Source organism: Alosa alosa, chromosome 4 (assembly GCF_017589495.1).
Source record: "Alosa alosa isolate M-15738 ecotype Scorff River chromosome 4, AALO_Geno_1.1, whole genome shotgun sequence".
Lineage (NCBI taxonomy): Eukaryota > Metazoa > Chordata > Actinopteri > Clupeiformes > Clupeidae > Alosa > Alosa alosa.
Genome location: NC_063192.1, coordinates 7,516,062 through 7,534,676, shown reverse-complemented (window position 1 = coordinate 7,534,676; position 18,615 = coordinate 7,516,062). Strand labels below are relative to the sequence as shown.

The following is an 18,615-nucleotide window of genomic DNA, read 5'->3' as shown; positions in this document are numbered from 1 at the left end:
TTGAACTAATAGTTATGAGAATTTTCATTCTGATCTGAAAAAAGCACCAAAGTGACTGAGAAAAACTGTAGTTTAAAATAATCACACGAGTAGTAAATTCAAAGTAAAGTTTCAATTATTTTAAGTTTTCAATCCCCATGTATAAATGCTAGTCTAGATTCTATGCAAGCATCCAGTTCTGTGCTCATGTATAATTTTGTGCTTTGACTGCTTTTGCATGTGTCCAGTATGAATGGCTTATTTTCTTAGGGTTTCATCAGGTCCCTTTGCACAGGTGTATAATCAAGCACCATGCAGTCTGCATTCGTAATAAGTGCTTGATTTTATACACCTGTGGAAAGGGGCCTGATGAAACCCATGAATTGACGCAGGTAATGTAAATAATAACATGTCAAATGCCCATTTTAGAAAGCATGCTTAGAATTTAATGTTAATCCCAAAACATTCACAAGACACTGCTTCTCAGAAGATGACCTGTTTGAGATGTAAACCTGGACACTTCCACCAGAGGGCAGCCTTTCCTTATGTCTGTGTGAAGGTTACGCGTGTTAAAGTGGTTTCAGAGGGACTACAGAGCAAACCCCTCCACTGCAGTTATCCAATCAGTTCTTCATTTGAGGTTTTGCCTTTGGAATATCTACATTATGCTGTGCACCCGGACAAGTTGAATGAACTCTAATATTTTAGGAAATTGATTACCTCCTAAAAGTTTATTAACTCAATCCATTTAAGCTAATAATTATCATGACCGCCGCGCAGCGAAGCTTATAGGTTTAGTCAGATTTTTTTTTTTCTTTTTCGCATGCCCAAATTTCCGTCAATGATTCCCGAGACACTGAAAGACCGGGGTACACGAAACTTGGTGGGCATGTAACCCCACATGGATAGCATGGAACCATCGTTTTTCGTTTTGATCTGTAGCCCCCCCGCTGGACTGGACCCCCCGAAAGGACGGTAGGGCAGACACAGTTTTCTGTGAATATCTCGAAAACCGTAGGGTTTAGGAGGACCTTTTTTTTTTTGTATGTTGATCTCAAGGGGCCATGTCAACCCATTCCATAACCACTCATTTCATGTATAGCGCCACCTAGTTAAACACAAAAAAGTAAAAATGAGGTGTTGTAATTGAAGGTATCTGTGACATAACATAGTCAAAACTACACGAAATTGGAAGTGTAGGATCATTATGACACCCTCTGTATGCACGCCAAGTTTTGTAGAATTCCGTTCATGGGGGGCCACACAATAAATTAATTTATGTTACTATACACCAACTGGCCTGTAGGTGGCCGGAGACAGTTTTCTGTGAATATCTCGAGAACCGCAGGGCCTAGGAGGTCCACCTTTTTTATGTATGTTGTTCTTAAGGGGGCATGTCAACCCATCCCATTACCACTTATTTCATGTATAGCGCCACCTAGTTAAAAATTAAAAAGCAAAAAATTAGGTGTTTTCATCACAATATCTCTGGCTGACAAGGTCAAAACTGCACAAAATTAAAAGTGTAGGATAATTATGACTCCCTCCGAATGCATGCCAAGTTTTGTGTACTTTCGTTCATGGGGGGCCTTACAATAAAATAATTTATGTGTACATTTAGTGACGTACACCAACAAGGATTCCCGGGACACTGAAAGACCGTGGTACACAAAACTTGGTGGGCATGTACCCCCACATGGATAGCATGGAACCGTCATTTTTCGTTTTGATCTGTAGCCCCCCCCGCTGGACTGGACCCCCCGAAATGAGGGTAGGGCAGACACAGTTCTCTGTGAATATCTTGAGAACTGTAGGGCCTAGGATGACCATTTTTTTTCTTTATGTTTGCCTCCAGGGGTCATGTTAACCCATTTCATGTGCACACATGTGCACAAACAGATACACACACACACACACACACATACATTCACAGTAATCATCGTATGACACATACTCACACAGTAGACATATATGCGGCTTGCATGCACAGGCACATACAGGCACACACACACACACACACACACACACACACACACACACACACACACACACACACACACACATACTCACAAACACACACACCCACACACATAACATAAACATAACACAAACAATCAAGAATTTCTCAGAATTATGAACAGGCAAGATGGAGGTGGGGTTGTATAAAATGAATTTTACATGTGAAATCTATGAACTAATCATGTTTTGGTACTTGTTGTCTAGCAGATACCAGTGAGAATTGAGTGTGGATAATGCAATTTAGTGAGACAGAATCATATAGGCCTTTCAGCGTGATTTCTTTTTGTGGAAAAAATGTGCTGGACTGGGCGGCGGTCATATTTTGTACCGCTCTGCGGTACATCTAGTTTGGATTTAGATTTAAAGCAACTTAAGGAAATTAAGCCAATAGCCTACTAGCAATCGAATTAATTTCACTGGAGTTAAAACTAGCATTTTCCTAACACGTAGCTTCCTCTCTCATTGGATGATTAACAGTAGCAAATAAGAAAATAGAAGTGTATTGGACAGCCGTCAGCAGGGAAGTCATAAATGGACAAGACAGCTGGGTAAAAGGCCAAAATGGAGACATCTACAGATGTGCTGATCAAAGATACCAAGTAATCAGGTTTACATTGAGAGCAGGGCAGTTTTCGCAATTGGTTATAATGGTTACCCCAACAATACACCTCAAAGGTGCACCTAAAGATATTTATCATGCTAATAAGCTGTTCATGCATGCACACGAGTGTCCAGACAGGTCTGGGAGTAAGACATTATAACAAAAGCATTAACTTAAATATTTTGTTTAGATTGACTGTGAGTGCTTACAGTGTTGTCCAAGCACAAAAATAAGACACACCCAAATTATAAGGGTAGGCTATTTTAGTGAAACTTTACACAACATACATAGAAACAAATGTAGTTGTTACGTTTCATTAATCTGGCTTAGTATCATAATATTTATGATTATTATGGAATTAATTATAAATCAATATAGGATTAAATAGTTATGTATTAATTATGTATTACTTGTTATATTATATTATATTACATTAGCCTACAATACATTACATTATATCACATATTGTTACATTATGTATTATATAATTCATTGATCTATGATTGTGGAAATAGGTAACACTTAAACAATTTATTTACTAAGTTGTGCCAAATAATTACTTCAAGTAGGTTTGACTGTTGAGGATTACAGTTATAGTTTCACATCAGCTCCATATGTGCTTTCCTTTGTGACTTTGTCAATATCTCTCTTAGATATTCAAACAAGAGAAATGTATGCCAAATGTGTGCAAGGTATGTCTGAGATGAAGTTCATAATAAAACAGAAATAATGTGTTTTATTAATGATGTGCACACACACTATTTACAGATATAAAAGATATTACATGACACTAACATAAAAGCAAAACATTCATACACTCTGTGTAAACAATATTGAAGGTATTACACGTCATGCTTCATTTACAGTGCATTTTATGGCATGACATACAGTAATTTACAAATTTACATGTCACATTGAGTGTGCTACAACTCCTTCTTCCAGTTCTCTATCAAAGAAAAAAGAAAAACCTCAACAAAAAACAAAATGATGCCAAGGTCATCCCTAAAGTGTGTAAAGTGTTCCTCAGCTTTGGAACACACTTGTGCCAATGGTGGCATGATCCTCAGAAGGACGTTTATATTATATTTGAGGAAGACCAAGACCTACTAGGATACAGCAGGGATCTCAAGGCCTTATTACAGTAAATATTATTCTTATCAACAGTACTATAAAAGGTAAGGAACAAAATATAACGTTGAAATCATTTCAATATGCCATATTCATATAAGTTCATTGCAGACACAAACCTTTGTATGCAAATTAGTGCAATGCACATCATAGATTATAGGGTAGTTAGCCGGCTCTCGCTGAAAACCTTTCATCGCCGTTTTATGATGTGTCCAGATTATACTACAGAAATGCCGTCTTGAAAACAACTTTAATAAAGCAAACAGGTTCAGTTTTGGCCCCACTGCATAGTTTCACGGATCAGAGATAATTTTTATAGGCCTGGACAGATATCTGTCGATCTGGCCTGATGATGAGGAGGACCAGAGGCAGTGCTTGGTCCAGTCTCCCTCTGAGCTTTGTGGGGCTCTGCTCCCTCCTCTCATCTCCTCTGAAGCTGCTAAGCATCAAGTAAATAGTGCCAGGACACACACACACAGCCGCTCCACGCACAACGGATGATTCCAGTCATGTGATGTTGACCTCGCGAGTGCCATTGTCAGTGGATGCTAATGTCCCTGATAATGACCTGGGATTTTACATTCAAAAACACCCTGTCCTATCCTCACAGTCAGTCACGTCTCGCTCTCCCACCACGTGGCAGAGTAGGGTGGTGATGCTCTACGCCCAGTAGGCAGCAGGACTCCTCCGTGCCTGCCTGTGGTCGGGCGCCGGTGCTGGGCAGTTGTGGTGGCAGACGCAGGACTTGATGGTCATGACGCTAAGGCGCACTGGTGGCCCGTGCGGGCACTGGAAGGTGACGGGCACGGTGGTGGTGTGGTGTGGCGTGCAGCAGCGTCCGTCCAAGCACAGGCCGCAGTAACGGGGCAGGAAAACACGCGTGCTGACACAGCCGCGGTGCCTGAGACGTACATGGGCTGTCGCACGCACACTCGACTGGCACCCCCGCCGCCACTGAAACACAAAGAAGGAGGGCATGTTCACTACAGGAATCATATAAGAATAATGAGGAAGTAACATAACTACTCTTTGGCTTCAAAGACTACACATCCCAGTGTGCCTTTGGGCAGTATCTGCTGAAACACATAAAAGAAAGACATCTTCATTACACGACCCATCTAAAAGTGAGGAGACAACATGGTGACTCTTTGACTACCCTTGACAGGACTACACATCCCAGTATGCCTTGGGGCAGTATCTGCTTGGCTGGCCATGGTCGCACACTCACCGCTGGGCCTTGCGGGGGGCGGAGGTTGCAGGGCCGGACGGTGCAGAGACGTGTCTGTCTCTCCAGGCGGCACGCTGCATTCTGGTTGGTGAGGCGTGTGGAGACGCCGGGTCCACAGGTGCGTGAGCATGCACTCCACTCGGTGCTGTGGTCCAAGCAGCCAGGAGACGGATTGAGTGGGGGTCCGGGGAGAACGCCCCACGCCATGCCTGATGCTGGAGGACACACATACACAGGGACACGCGTCAGTACACAATGCAATACACTACTCTGACCACTCAGAGTATAAGTATATATACTGTTTGATCCCAGATGGGTTCAGATGAATGCACTACTACACACTCATACACATACAAACACAACACACACACACACACACACAGGCAGACATTACTCACACTTTTCTCTTAATTGAGAAAGTGTTCGTCATGGTCAAAGAATCATGACTCAACCATTTTTGGCCTTTCCTGCCTGAAGGTATAATAGTGTGTGTTTGAGTGTTGATTGATGAACGTTGGAAATTGATGCATGTTTTGAAAGTGGGCTCTACGCATCTGGACGTCTGCCTGAAAGCCTGTGAGCCATCACTTGACACTTCAGCGCCTCAGGACGCAGACCCAGACAGCCTTACATAAATCTGACACAACTCAAACAGACGCTTCGCTAATTGCCTCCTTCCTCTTTTCACGGGGTGGAGCCGGGTGCAATCTGGTGATGCTAACTGCACCCACCACGAGCCAGAATGGCAGCTATTTCTGTCGCTGGCCCAGACCGCAGTCGTTCGGTAGACGCTGGCGGGAATATAAAAACAACAGTGTCGTGAGGAGGAGAGCTCGGCACAGATTGAATATCCTGAGTCATACGTAATAATAATCAGGCCGCTGCCGCTGGCTCGCCTCGCGCCTCACCGCGCTCCGCTCCACTCCGCTCCTCTCCTGCTCTGTGGGAAAGTGCTCAGAACAAAATGTACTGTTCTTGTTCTTGGGAGCCGGGGTGACATGGTTGGGCCTTGCCAGATGTTTGGAAGGTGGTTTTGATGTTTTCGCTAACCTCTGTTTGCAGGGGTGGAGGGGGTGGTTTATGACTGTATAAAACAGGCACGGGCTGTTTATGAGTCAGGGAGATGTGTGTTTCCTGGAAGTGTCTGGTTGGATTCTAGGCAAAAATTTGGGGCTTAGTTTTTAAAGAACCTCTGGTGTGTGTGTGTGTGTATGGTGAGTATATGGTGTGCATGTTGTGTGTGTGTGTACCTGCATGTCCATCCTGTGGGATGTTGTTGTTTATGGTGTCACACACCCACTGTTGGCAGCAGGAGCCCTGCAGCAGCCTGCGCTGGGGGTGTGGGCAGTCAGGGCTGGGCACACGCATGTCCTCTGGGCACAGCAACACGCAGGTCACACCGCCACCCGCACAGCGGCACTGCATGGCACAGGATGGCTGGAACACCTGGCCCTCCGTATACTGTACTCCGTTCATCTCACAGCCCAGCTCGTCCTCACCTGCACACATATCACACACACACACACACACACATACACAAACGCACACACACACACGTACAAGCACGCACACACACACACACACACACACACACACACACACACATACATGCATATAATTGGACAAATAAACACAAACATACATAGTGATTATTAGACACGAGTCCAGACATTGTTGTGGTTGTGGGATATTCGTGGGCCATTGTTGTGATAGACAGCCAGTGGTGTAACATGCAGCAGTAGCTTGATGACTGATGGTGACCAGGTGACCTGGATTGTAAGGTTTCTGGATGCAGATATGTGTTCACTATGTGGCCTGTCCTCTGGCAGCGCTTCAGAAATGTGCCCAGGCAGGCATAGGCTGGTACTTACTCACACACTCCCCTGGGTCACCAGGGAAGCTGGCACTGTAGTCGCATGCCAGTCTCTTCTTGGTGTCGCAGCGGTTGGCGTCACTGCAGGTCTCACCACGTTGCCGGGCACACACCTGGCAGCACTGGCAGCCGTCCCAGACCAGGGGTACCCCCGCGGGGCAGGCGGGCACCACAGATGGACACTGGCACGACCCCCCACACTGCTGGCTCGAGACCTGTCATAGTAACACAATGCTACTGTGAGCGGGTCACTCATAACCAAGATGGACATTCAGAATCAAGTACACATACTTGTGCACATCACTGTGAACAGGCACACACCGGCTGCTGAGACACACACAAACACACAATCACTCTTCAACGCTTTTTCGGCATTACCCTCTAAACATGGTTACTGTCTCATCATATGTATGCACACACACATGAACACACACACGCACACTAAACATGGTTACTGTCTCATCATATGTATCCACACACACATGAACACACACACACACACACAGTCTGGATAGACACACAGAGACATACAGTATACACATATCAACAGTATTGACAATGCAAAGCTAATGTGATCCTGTATCTAGTACACATAGCATCAGTGGGGGATTCTACATGAGCATCAGGCAGGGGAACTGTAATCAGTGTGTCCCAAACACATATTACAGGTAATCATACTTAAATATTTCCAGATGTTTTTTTAAGGGAATAGCTCTGCTGGGAGGAGTAATTAAAGGCATTAGGCCTAAGGGGTATAAGGGGTTTTATTATTTATAATTTTCCTCATTAATCAAAAACAGCAACTTAGTATGGCTCAGCGATAGAGCACACATGGTGTTGCAAACACACATCCAGCTCCCATACACACAGAGACAGACGTTATGAAAGAGCTTGTGCAATAGTTCCAGTGGTCTAATCCTGCATAAAAATATGTCTCTCATCACTTGGTGCTTTTGGAGCCAATATTCCAAGCCAGTGGCCAAACCGAGATTTTATGCTCGGAGAAGCGGTCATTTCTTTTGAACTGGTCTTTGCAATGCAGAGGAAATGGCTTGAATAGCTGGAATCTGTGAGGACCTGTGTTCACTCTGAAGGCCAGACGGCCGCCGCGTCTCCAAAACTAACATCCTCAACCTGTCCCCACTGCAGGACACTGGCCAGAGTGCAAAGCCAAACACCACACATTCCTCTACTCTGCTGGGATGTTGTAATATCAAAAGCATGGAAGCCTGGACGAGGTTAAAAACAAAAGCAATCTCAACATGGTGAGTTCTGACCGATTCCTCTCAGTCTCACACCCACACTTCTCACACAGTATCCTTTTATAGAACTCCAAAGCAGCAACAGTAACCAAGGTATTCTTGGTTAAGACAAGCTAAGACAAGCACAGGGCTATGCTAAACCATGCATCTGCACTACTGTGTTTACAGGTCATCTGGCATACCCACAAGGCCTTGCTATCATATTTCTATCTAGCATCCCCACAAGCCTTTGCTATCCTATTTCTATCTAGCATCCCCACAAGCCCTGACTATCATATTTCTATCTAGCATCCCCATAAGGTTTTGCTGTCAGATATCTATCTAGCATCCCCATGAGGCCTTGCTACTGATTGCAGCTCTCACCTGTGTGCCCATGAAGAGGAGCAAAGCCCAAGCAACGACACTCGCCCTCATCTGTGTGTGCTTCATCATGGCCAGCTGAGCTTCCCGCTCTCCAACTCACTTTCCCCTCCAGCCAGTGGCACTGTCACTTTGAGTAGAGGCAGCTGTTCTCATTCAAAGGAACCTCTGACTGTGGCAGTGTCTGTCTGTCTATCTCCTCTTTCCTCTGTGTTTCTTTAGCTTGCTGTCCAGCACTCACTCACTAGCTGACTCAAAATGTCTTTATCTCATGAATAATCCCTCACACGCTCTGGCAGTTTCTCTCTCTCTCTCTCTCTCTTTCTTTTCCCTCCCCCTGTTTTTCTCTTTCTCTCTGTCTGTCTGTCTGTTTGCCTGTCTCTCTCTCTGTCTTTCCCTCTCTCTCTGTGGAGTGTGGTCCGCCCAAGTGCTGACTGACTTTTATAACCTGCGGCTACTGATGTCACAGCCTGCTGTCTTGTAAACAGCGTCAGGATTGGGAATGTTTCGCATTCCACATTCCTGCTGTTGCATCCAGCTGATCCTTTCCGTTGCCATTACAGCTTCCAGAACTTTCCCATCCCTGGCCACAGCAAAGCGCTCTGCTCTGGGTAGTGTCCAAATACAGCCAGAAAACCCGCAGCCAAGAGCAGAGTGGACAGTGGAGTCTTGTTGTGGATGTTTGTGGCTAAACACCCATTATAACTGACCTATGCGCCAACTGAATTGGAAAAGTCATCTCAGGATTTGGAAGGTTAGCCAGTTAGCATCCACCATCTTTAAAATGGTGTCCCTCAAGAGCTCACTTCCACCCACATTTTTTATATTGTTTTTATAACAATCATTGGTGGACACAAATGCTTGTTGTGGTGGAAGAAATGTCAGTTTTTCCTACTGGAAGGCCACTGGATCAGCCAATCCACATGGACAACATAATTTGTGGCCATCGGTAATGTGCCATCTACTGTCTAATTGGCTTGTTTGTGAAAATGAGGGCGGAAGTGAGAATATGATACCACCATTTTTAAATATGGTGGCAGCCCACTAAGTTTATGGGTCTTTCCATTAGTCTCGTACGCCCACCCGTACGACATGTACGAATGAGTTGTTACCGCAAACGCTGGGGTTTGTAGTCTTTTTGGGAAGAACATGAATGCCACCAGGGCAGCAGCTGTCTCGTTAGTAGGCTACTGGACATTTGTCTAGAATACGAGAACACGTCCCTCATTCTCCCTTGTTGGGTATGGTCAATGTGAATTAATAATAAAAACTTTTTTTAGTAACTCAATTTCGCCTATTTCAATTTCAACAAGTGCTGTCGCGTTTCCCTTCGAGCCACGAGGGGTATTAGCAGTCTAGTCATTGTTATTGTTTTGTGCTACATGTAGCCTCTTTAGCAAACCGGCTGGAAAACAAATCGTTACATTGTATTGCACGCACAGCAAGACCGTGCAATGCATGAATTGGCGACCGGATTGAAGCAGCAATGTAATCTAGTGTGTAAGAGCATTGCATCGACATTAAAATGACCAAAACAGTACAAATGCAAAGAAAATGCAACATAAATATATGTGTTCTCATCTCATCTCGACTATGGGCACAGCCATGTTTGTTGTAAGGTCATTCGACCACCTCGGGGTACCCTCAAGAACTCCGAGGTAAAGGGGACGTACCTCCGTGAAATGCCACAAGAAAGCAGGTTAACTTACACTTTCCAACTCGGGCAGGGGACTTACGAGACAAATGGAAAGACACAATACTTTGGGCTGAATTAGCTAGCCTAGTGTAACGGAGGCAAACTGAGCTAGCGTGCTAGTTGCCCGTGTAAATCCTCACACCCCTAACCTTAAGAACGCTTCTAACCGTTGAGTTGGAAGCCTGGGCTTTTAGCTTAGTGGTTAGAGCGTTCGACTCCTATGCCGGTGTGTGTTGAGGTGTGTGGGTCCGAAGGCCATGAGCAGTGGACGAAATTACGACCTCGGTTACACTAGCATCTACCATCGAAATGAATGGGGTTGGAACTTCCTCCCTCTGTCCAGTTCTGTGTAATACCTCCATGAGTCATCTGTGTTTCATAGTCTCCCCACTATATTCAAGATATATGACTCTTGTAGACTGCAAACCAGGAGTCTCCTGTTACCCATGGTAAATAAACCAAATTAGCATTCCTTAGAAGTGTAAATCCTCAAGACAGGGGGTTGTCTGGGGTAGTGGTACAATTATTTGACAAACCAAAATGGTCCAAAAAGCTTCTTTGCTCTTATAGATTAGGACTAACTCCACCCCTCACAACATAATGGCTGCAGAAGACCACCATGTAAATGTGTACTTTTAAAGACCACAGTTTACTTTCTCAATAAACAGTTGGATTCCCTGATGTGACCTGTGACCTGATGTGAAACCTTTCGATTGGTTGACCGTGCCAAAACAGTTGCCTGCTTGCAGACTTGACATTTGCTTGGACAAACTGAGATGTGTGAAAGATTGTTCTCATTGCTTATGCCTTCCCTCTGGTCTGTGTGTGGTACACCACTGCTTTTGCACATCAAATGCCAGGTGTCCACCAAAAGTAGGTGATGGCGAATCATGTGCTTTGTCAGCAGCTACTGTGCTAGGCACCTAACAGCACTAACCCAGTATGGCCAGTCCTGTTTGAAAAAACAGCCGCCCGACACCCCACACACAGCAGACCTCCTTGAATGAGTGTGGTGCCCTCAAAGAGCCCAGATGCGCCCATGACAATGCAGGGTGGGCCGTCTTAAAAATAGCACGGAGGCGGTTGATTGGCCGCAGTGGCTCCCAGGAGGATAAATGGAAGCAGATGGGCGTCCCAAGCCAGAGGCTGCCTCCTCGCTGGGGGAGTCGGGAGCTTGGCCTCCGACATTCTGTCCTGCCACTCCAGTGTTTACTTGGACACGCTTACCAAAAATCACAACACTTTGGGACCTGCAGCCCCACTGTAGCATTACTGTAAGGGCTTGGCACAAAGGTAGCCATTCACAGTCAAACACAATGGGCTCATTCAGAGGCAAAGGAGACTTGTGTTGTTATGTCACCATACGCATGCTGGGGTCATTTCATTTGGACTCTTTATCTTTACACATACAGAATGTGGGGCAAAGCAACCAAAATATTATCTGTACCATAAATGTGTTAGAGTAGCATCGGGATGAAAGGGAAGGAGCCTGCTCTGATAGATGTTCTCCGGTAATAACAGAGCTGGATTGCATGGAATTACACCACACGGATCACGTTTTCCATGGATATTGTTTCTGTGTATACAGGGTGGAGGAAATCCAGTAACTTTCTGCTGTTGCTGCACAATGGTTTTCATGATGGGAAGAATATTTATCAAGCAGTTGGAAGCCTTTGTTAAAAGCGCAGGATGTTACCTGCAGTTATTGCTGCCATTCATATGCCCTCTCCTACGCTGATGGACATTTCCTTCTTCCTGACTTCTAATTGGTCCTTTCACTCTCAATCTGCAATTGGTTGGCAATTTTGAGTTCTACTGGAAGTTCAACTGCTGATCTCTCTTTGACGCTTGAGAGACAGATGCAGTTGATTGACTGTTTATACTCAAATAGCATTGAAGACATTTTAGGACCAGCTCTAAGGACTGATTATACTCAAATAGATTATTAGACTATTGGAAGCTGATGAGTAAACACTGTGCAAGAATGTAAACATCACTACTAAGAATTTTGAACTTTTAAATATGCAGTCTTCGTAGTAGAAAAGGCTGTTGTGAATAGTGTTGGAATAGCTTGGTTTCAGACTGTCTGTCCGATTGCCCCCACGTTTTCTTTGAGTTTCTTGCAGTAGATCCACTGCTTATACTCAAATGGCATTTAAGACCATTGGAAACTCTGGTCAGCTGATGAGTAAACATTGCACATAAATGTAAACATTGCTACTGACAATAGTGCATATTGAGCTTTTAATTCCTCATACTAGAAAGTCTTGTGGTGAAATAACTTGGCCTCAGATTGACTGATGTCAGATTGCCTTCAGGGTTTCGGGGAATATCTGGCAAGACTCTACAAGAAGCATTATCACAATTCCACGTCTTTGCCAGGACCCTAACATTCTTGGGATTTATTTATCTGCCAAAACTGCCTCAATGTTCCCCTGTTAAATCAAGCTTTCCTTGTACTTTCCATCCAGGTGAATTTAAATCACCACATTGGCCTTGGATTTCAAGAGCTGTCTGGAGTCTTGAATTGAACACTTCTAGGGTGTCTGAGTCTTGTGTCTGTCTGCTCAGACTCACCATGAAGGCCAGACACACAGGAGGACTCAATTAGTATTAAATATTGACCCTCTATAAACACTGGAACAGTTAGGTCGGTGTACATGCCTAACCCAGCATTGTTAAATAGTTGGGTTGATCAGCAGAAATATCATAACTGTCTTGGGGGTTCTAGGAAATTCTGTGTCCACCTGTGGGCTTATCTTCATGTAACACATATTTCATGGTGTTATAGGTCTGTAGATGACAGATAATCTCTAACTGTGTCTGGAGCATATGGGGTCGACTAAGGGATTTGTCAGCAAAGGGTCATGTTTGCAGAGATGCATGTTCACAGGGACTATGTCTATATGCTAATGATACTTGTTTGGGAACGTGGACTTGACACTCTGACAGTAACCAACCAAAACAGGTTTAACCCTTAATGTGAAACGGGATTAGAGCACTCACCATGACCCAGTCAAGTTATCTTATTGCTTTGCCTGTGTTATATAGTGTCCACTTGGCACATACAGTATGATCATATAACTTAACTCAGTAAAAGGAATGAGATGACTTGAATGCATGGGTATGTGTAATGTTGAGTGCACTCATATTTATTTTTTTTGCACTTCTCTTAGCTGCTATAACCAGATGTGATGATCTACTGTAGCATGCACAATATGCATGTAACAAAATACAGGAATGAACTCCCATGTTTTACTAAGTTAGCAAGAAATGCTAGTGTTCCCATCATCTTAAATGATGGGTAAGAGTCTAATGAGTAAGAGTCTGTAGAAGTTGCAGCCATGTTAAATAACATCACCACCCACTTTAAGCACAGAAAAACAGGAGCTCAGTGTTTACTGACAAGTGGGTCTGTGTGGCTTGGCTTGGGCCAGTTTGTAAGTGAGACACCGTCCCTCCGAGCAGTCAAATGTCAACACAGCCAACTGCACTTCCTCAGCACCAAATAAGAAGGACACACACACACACACACACACAACCTGGCTGCACAGTTCAGAGGAGGGCTTGCCGGGTCAAGAATGTTACACAAAACCAAGATATGGTCAAATAAGGAAAGTGGCAGCACCTTGTCATTTTAAATCAATGATGTTGACATGGCTCCTCATTACCAGGGCTGGGGTGGGGCTGATTCATCCTTCCAGCTTTAAAAAGAGTCAGAGACGCTTCGATGCCAACGTTTGGGTTCTTAAAGAGGAGGGCTGTTATAAACCGGGAACTAATCGTGTTTATTCATCCTGTGGTCTTTTCTCGTGCCAGTCTCTGTTCCAGGATGATTTCTTATTCACCATAATCGGACATGAGCATCACCTCTTAGGAGAGACCAGCCCATTGTAAAAATGTAAGGGCAGATGACGTATTCTGTCAGTGTCAAATCATCATTGTTGGTAATGACCATTCTCTGAGTGTACAGCTCTGATGGTTTCTTAGCTTGTTACATAAGTTGTTGGGATATAGCATTATGCCATCGGCCACTTACTGTCCTGTAACGATTTAAGACAATACGTGTTGCATCTATTATGACATAATACATGTCTATGTGAGTTTATGCATTCAGCAGAATGTGTTTGACTGATTGCAGAAAAAAGGCCCATGCGATACACAACATAAATCAAAAGCACACAGAAAATCATTTTAAAAAGTATTGAGGGGAACATATTTTAGAGATCAAAAATGATACCAAACAGATGTAGTGCATACTGTATAACTTCCACGTGGATTTATAGGCCATTGAGGTGGCATGGAAACTCAGCAAACAAAACAGAAGTGTCCATCATCACTCTCTGCCCTGGAGCAACGTTCTGGTGTACTTTCCATCTGAATCACGAACGCCTGTCCTTGAAGTCAGGATGCTGAACCATGGACAGGTTCAAGTGATACACTTTATACTTCAGTCCACGCAGGAAAGGTGGGAGCCACGATTTTAGGAAGAGGTTGGGTGGAGTTCCAAGGGAAATATATAATTTATATAATATACAATAAGGGGTACGTTGAAGATGAAGGGTGTCATTTAGGAGTGTGGGTTGTGAGAACATCCTCTGTGGAACCTCTTATTTACAAAAACACATACTCTCCTGAAATGGGTTGCCAAAAAGAACTCTTGGAATCAAAACTATGGGAGTTATTTGTCAACAACACCCTCAGATGCTACTTGAAATGTGAGCACATACAAGCAGAGAACATGCACTAAGTCAGTTGTAGTCAAAAGCAGCCAACCATGAGAAGGTGCCAATGGACACAGTTTGGAACATAAAATGTGGATCTTGAGGAGATACAAATCACAGCAATGAGTCATCTTCAGGAAGCCAGTTTTAACCAGTTTTAATGTTTTCAGTTTCAACTTGAATAATGTACAGTCAAACTAAAAGTACTCCCCATAGGGCCTAAAGCTTCCCCTGTCTCTCAAACACTCCAATGCACACTCCCAGCCACGACTCAGGTAAATGGGGTCATTCCTTCACAGAATCATCCCAGACCTCCCTGCAATTATCTGCTTCAACTGTCCTGATTTCCCAGGCCAGAAGGTCATTCCTCCCTTTGTGTTATAAAACCCATCCTCCCATGGCCCAGTAGGTGTAAAAATATCTCAGAGCTGAAGAGCAGAACCGTTTACTGCTTATCTTTCCTCTGCTGGACATCTCTGGCATCCTCGCCCGCCGCTGCCCACCACCACCGCCGCCGCCGCCGCCGTGGGGGAAATGACACCTGGATTCCACACATTTTGCTGCGTGTGTGTGAGGCGGCCCCTGCCGCTGTCCCTGGAAATCCTTGCGCCTCCGATGCGGATGTGCCGCTGGTCAGGGGTCGGCTATTGACGTCAGGGGAGAAGGTGGGCCGGCTTACACACCCGTGTGCTCGCACACAACTACACACACCTGTAGGTTTATGAGATGGGTGCATCCACCGTCTGGCTCATCAGGAAATATTTAGGGTTAAGCTGTGAAAGCATCCGGTGTCAGATCAGTGATGTGTGTGTGCATGTGTGTATGTGTGTATTTGCCAGAGCTATCAACTCAGAGGTATGACTGTGATTGTGACAGCTCAGAAATGTGTGTGTGTGTGTGTGTGTGTGTGTGTGGGCGGGCCTGCCTGTCTAAACTCGTGCTCTTATACAGTGTGCAGGTGTGGACTGAGGTGTGGACTGAGGAACCTGTGAAAACAGTGCAGATAGCAATGAAAGGCTCTGGCCTGCATGGTTTCTTTACAGCAACAACACATCACTGAGGTCTGAGCAAGTCAACACAAATCCACTGACACATCTACATCAGTATGACCCGAATATAATAGCACAGTTCGTCCATGATTACTAGTATGAAATCTCTCATAGCTGGCAATTAGGCAATAAATATCCACAGTACTAATGCAGCATTGTGACATCAGTTTTCTTCAGAAGCTTTTATTAAAGTGTTAACAAGCTCTAGGCCATGAGATGAAGCAGTCAGCAGCGACAGTAAAAATTGCATTTCAGGACTCATGACCCAACCAACAGAGAGCCATGTTCATGCCTATACTTAGCTCCACAGAGTAAAACAAGTCCAAATAAACAAAGCCATCATCTAAGAGGAGGCCACATCCTAACATGTGGGAGGCAGAATGTGAATGTGTGTGTGTGTCTGTGTGCTGTGTGTGTGTGCCTGTGTGCTGTGTGTGTGTCTGTGCTGTGTGTGTGTGTGTCCTGGGGTTCCTAAACCATCGTCTTTGGTGGCCCATGTAGCGTTGCTGAGAGGAAGAGGAGAACATTCCGGGTGATCCAGCCGCAGATTTGCTGAGTGCGGAGCGGACGGCCACCAGCGGTGACAATGGATCTGTGTGATGACATGTGGAGGGAGGGGAGAGGAGAGAGTCGGTGTCCCACACTTGTGGAATGTAACGTAAGTGGTTGAACCTAAACACTGTCTGAGATAGAGGCACATGAGACACATTTACAGTCTGCAGACAGTCACTCAGACAGCACTATGTGTTTTTCCACCGAGCGCTGCATGTATGATGTTTTTTATGGCTGGAATGCATTGTTCATCCATTCATCAATGAGCTGCATAGTCACCCACAATGGCAGAGCAATGACCTCAGACTTCAGATTCAGAGCTGACAAGGGTCAGTCTAAGGGCAAGTCTGGGGTACGTTTTCTCGAAAACGCTGTTTTAGATAAAGATGCTGTCATTTTGAACACACTCTCGCTCACATCATGGTTTGGATGTTTGCTCAACCACACCCTAGGACACATATTGCTAGAGATGGTGCATGATTCTTCTCTACCCATACGGCAGACTGCAGTTCACAGTAGTGATCAGGCTTCAGTCTCTGTGACATAGGAGGTTTACTGAGCTACTGGAGAGCCAAGGACTCCCAAGTAAAATACAAAAGTGCCAGAAAGGGAAACAAATTGAGCGTCAGTTCTGGCAGACCAAGTAGTCAAGGCGCTGCTAACCGCTATGGGTGTCAGCTGATCAGCTGTCAACTCCCTTCGCACTCCCCTCGCTTCTAAATGGCTACATCCAAACAGGGCGCCTTTTTTAAAGCTGCTTTAGTTATTCCTAACTGCTTGCTGCTCGCATTTATGCAACTCAACTCGTTAATGCATACCAAGCTCATGCTACTGTCATTATCTAGAATCTGTGTGGTCTTACTCACCTTTCTGACGGCCATGACTTCCACCACTGTCGACGAGGATCTAACCTTACTCAAAGTCATCAACGACACCCAGCCATCGCAGATTCAACCAGGCCAGGGCGAGGATGACAACAACACCGTCCGTCGAAGCTCCCGGTTGGCGAATAGAACCCCGAGTGCCATCGGCGACTGGCCGGTGTCCAGGATCCTGGAGACCTTGTTTCAGGCCAACATCCAGCCTCCGATCGGCACCTCTCATGAGGATCTATTTGTCCTCCTCTGCGACTCCCAGGACATCCCACCGGCTGCCGACATCCTGCCTGGGCTTCCTCCTCCCCAAACATCCGGAAGAAAGCAAACTCAAAAAAGGAAACATATCGAGCCAGCCGGTACTGCACACAAATGGGCCGGTGGCCAAGTTCGCCCGGGTCCAAGCGCACCTCCAGCCAATGACCCAGTGATTGCAGCGCTGTCTAACATCCAAGCATCACTCCTTGACATGACGGCCAGGATTTCCACGCTGGAAAGCGACGCCATCAGACCTTCGTCTTCACCGACTGTCATTTCCGCATCAGGAGTCTCCACCGCACCTGAACCGCGTCACCTCCAGCACCAGCCTCAGCGTGATGACGTCACTCCAGAGTTCATTCCCAGAAAGTCCCTGGCCACCGCTGTACCCCTAACCACGGGCTCGCCCTTCTCACCGTCTTCTGCCATCCCTCATCACTTGAGGTGCCAAATATTACAAGGTAATGATATCAATCTCGTGAAACTTCTTCCGGGCTCTGAATTGTGCGAGCGGCGTGTCGTAGACTGTGGCGACATATCAGTCGCGTTAAAGGATGGGGACCCTAGACTGATTAAGACTCTGACCTTTCCCGAGTTCTGCGTAGCCTTTGGGGTATACCGGGACGTAATTTGCGAAGTCTATCCGGCTCGTAGAGCCGAACTTGATAATTATCTCGCAATTATTTCCGACCTAGCTCTCTCCTATGGGGGAACATTGTTTTATGAGTACCACAAATCATTCTCTGCAAAGGCCGCAATGTTCATCCAGCGCTTCAATCAAAGACTGGACTGGTCCTGGATTCGACCTCAGCTGATAAGTAGGCACTTCACAGGCCACCAAGTCCTGTCTTGCTCTATCTGTGGCTCTCTTGCGCACTCCTCTTCTCTGTGTCCAAAAACTATAGAAAGAAATAAAACCATCCAAAAACTATCGAAAGAAATAAAACCATCAACGCCTGTCAACGTCCCTAGCTGGGTCGGGCATTGAAAAAGCATCCTAACCGCTGTTTC

At 45.3% G+C, this 18,615-nt stretch overlaps 1 protein-coding gene across 1 annotated transcript; it reads right to left on the bottom strand.

Moving 5' to 3' along the window:
- Positions 1–3,315: 3,315 nt before the first annotated feature.
- Positions 3,316–8,843, bottom strand: ccn5 (cellular communication network factor 5). Its single transcript, XM_048242233.1, has 5 exons — positions 8,454–8,843; positions 6,827–7,043; positions 6,206–6,454; positions 4,956–5,170; positions 3,316–4,681 (listed from the first exon to the last, which is right to left on the bottom strand). Exons 1-5 carry the CDS (start codon positions 8,520–8,522, stop codon positions 4,388–4,390), a joined length of 1,044 nt encoding a protein of 347 aa, XP_048098190.1. The 5' UTR covers positions 8,523–8,843; the 3' UTR covers positions 3,316–4,387.
- Between the last annotated feature and the right edge of the window lie 9,772 nt (positions 8,844–18,615).

Excerpts from the sequence above, each read along its gene's own strand:
- ccn5 (XM_048242233.1), bottom strand. The coding sequence starts at position 8,522 with ATGATGAAGCACACACAGATGAGGGCGAGTGTCGTTGCTTGGGCTTTG. Across the intron at positions 6,455-6,826 it reads TGACCCAGGGGAGTGTGTGA|GTGAGGACGAGCTGGGCTGT; the intron begins GTAAGTACCAGC and ends ATATGTGTGCAG. Across the intron at positions 5,171-6,205 it reads CCCACAGGATGGACATGCAG|CATCAGGCATGGCGTGGGGC; the intron begins GTACACACACAC and ends TGTGTCCTCCAG.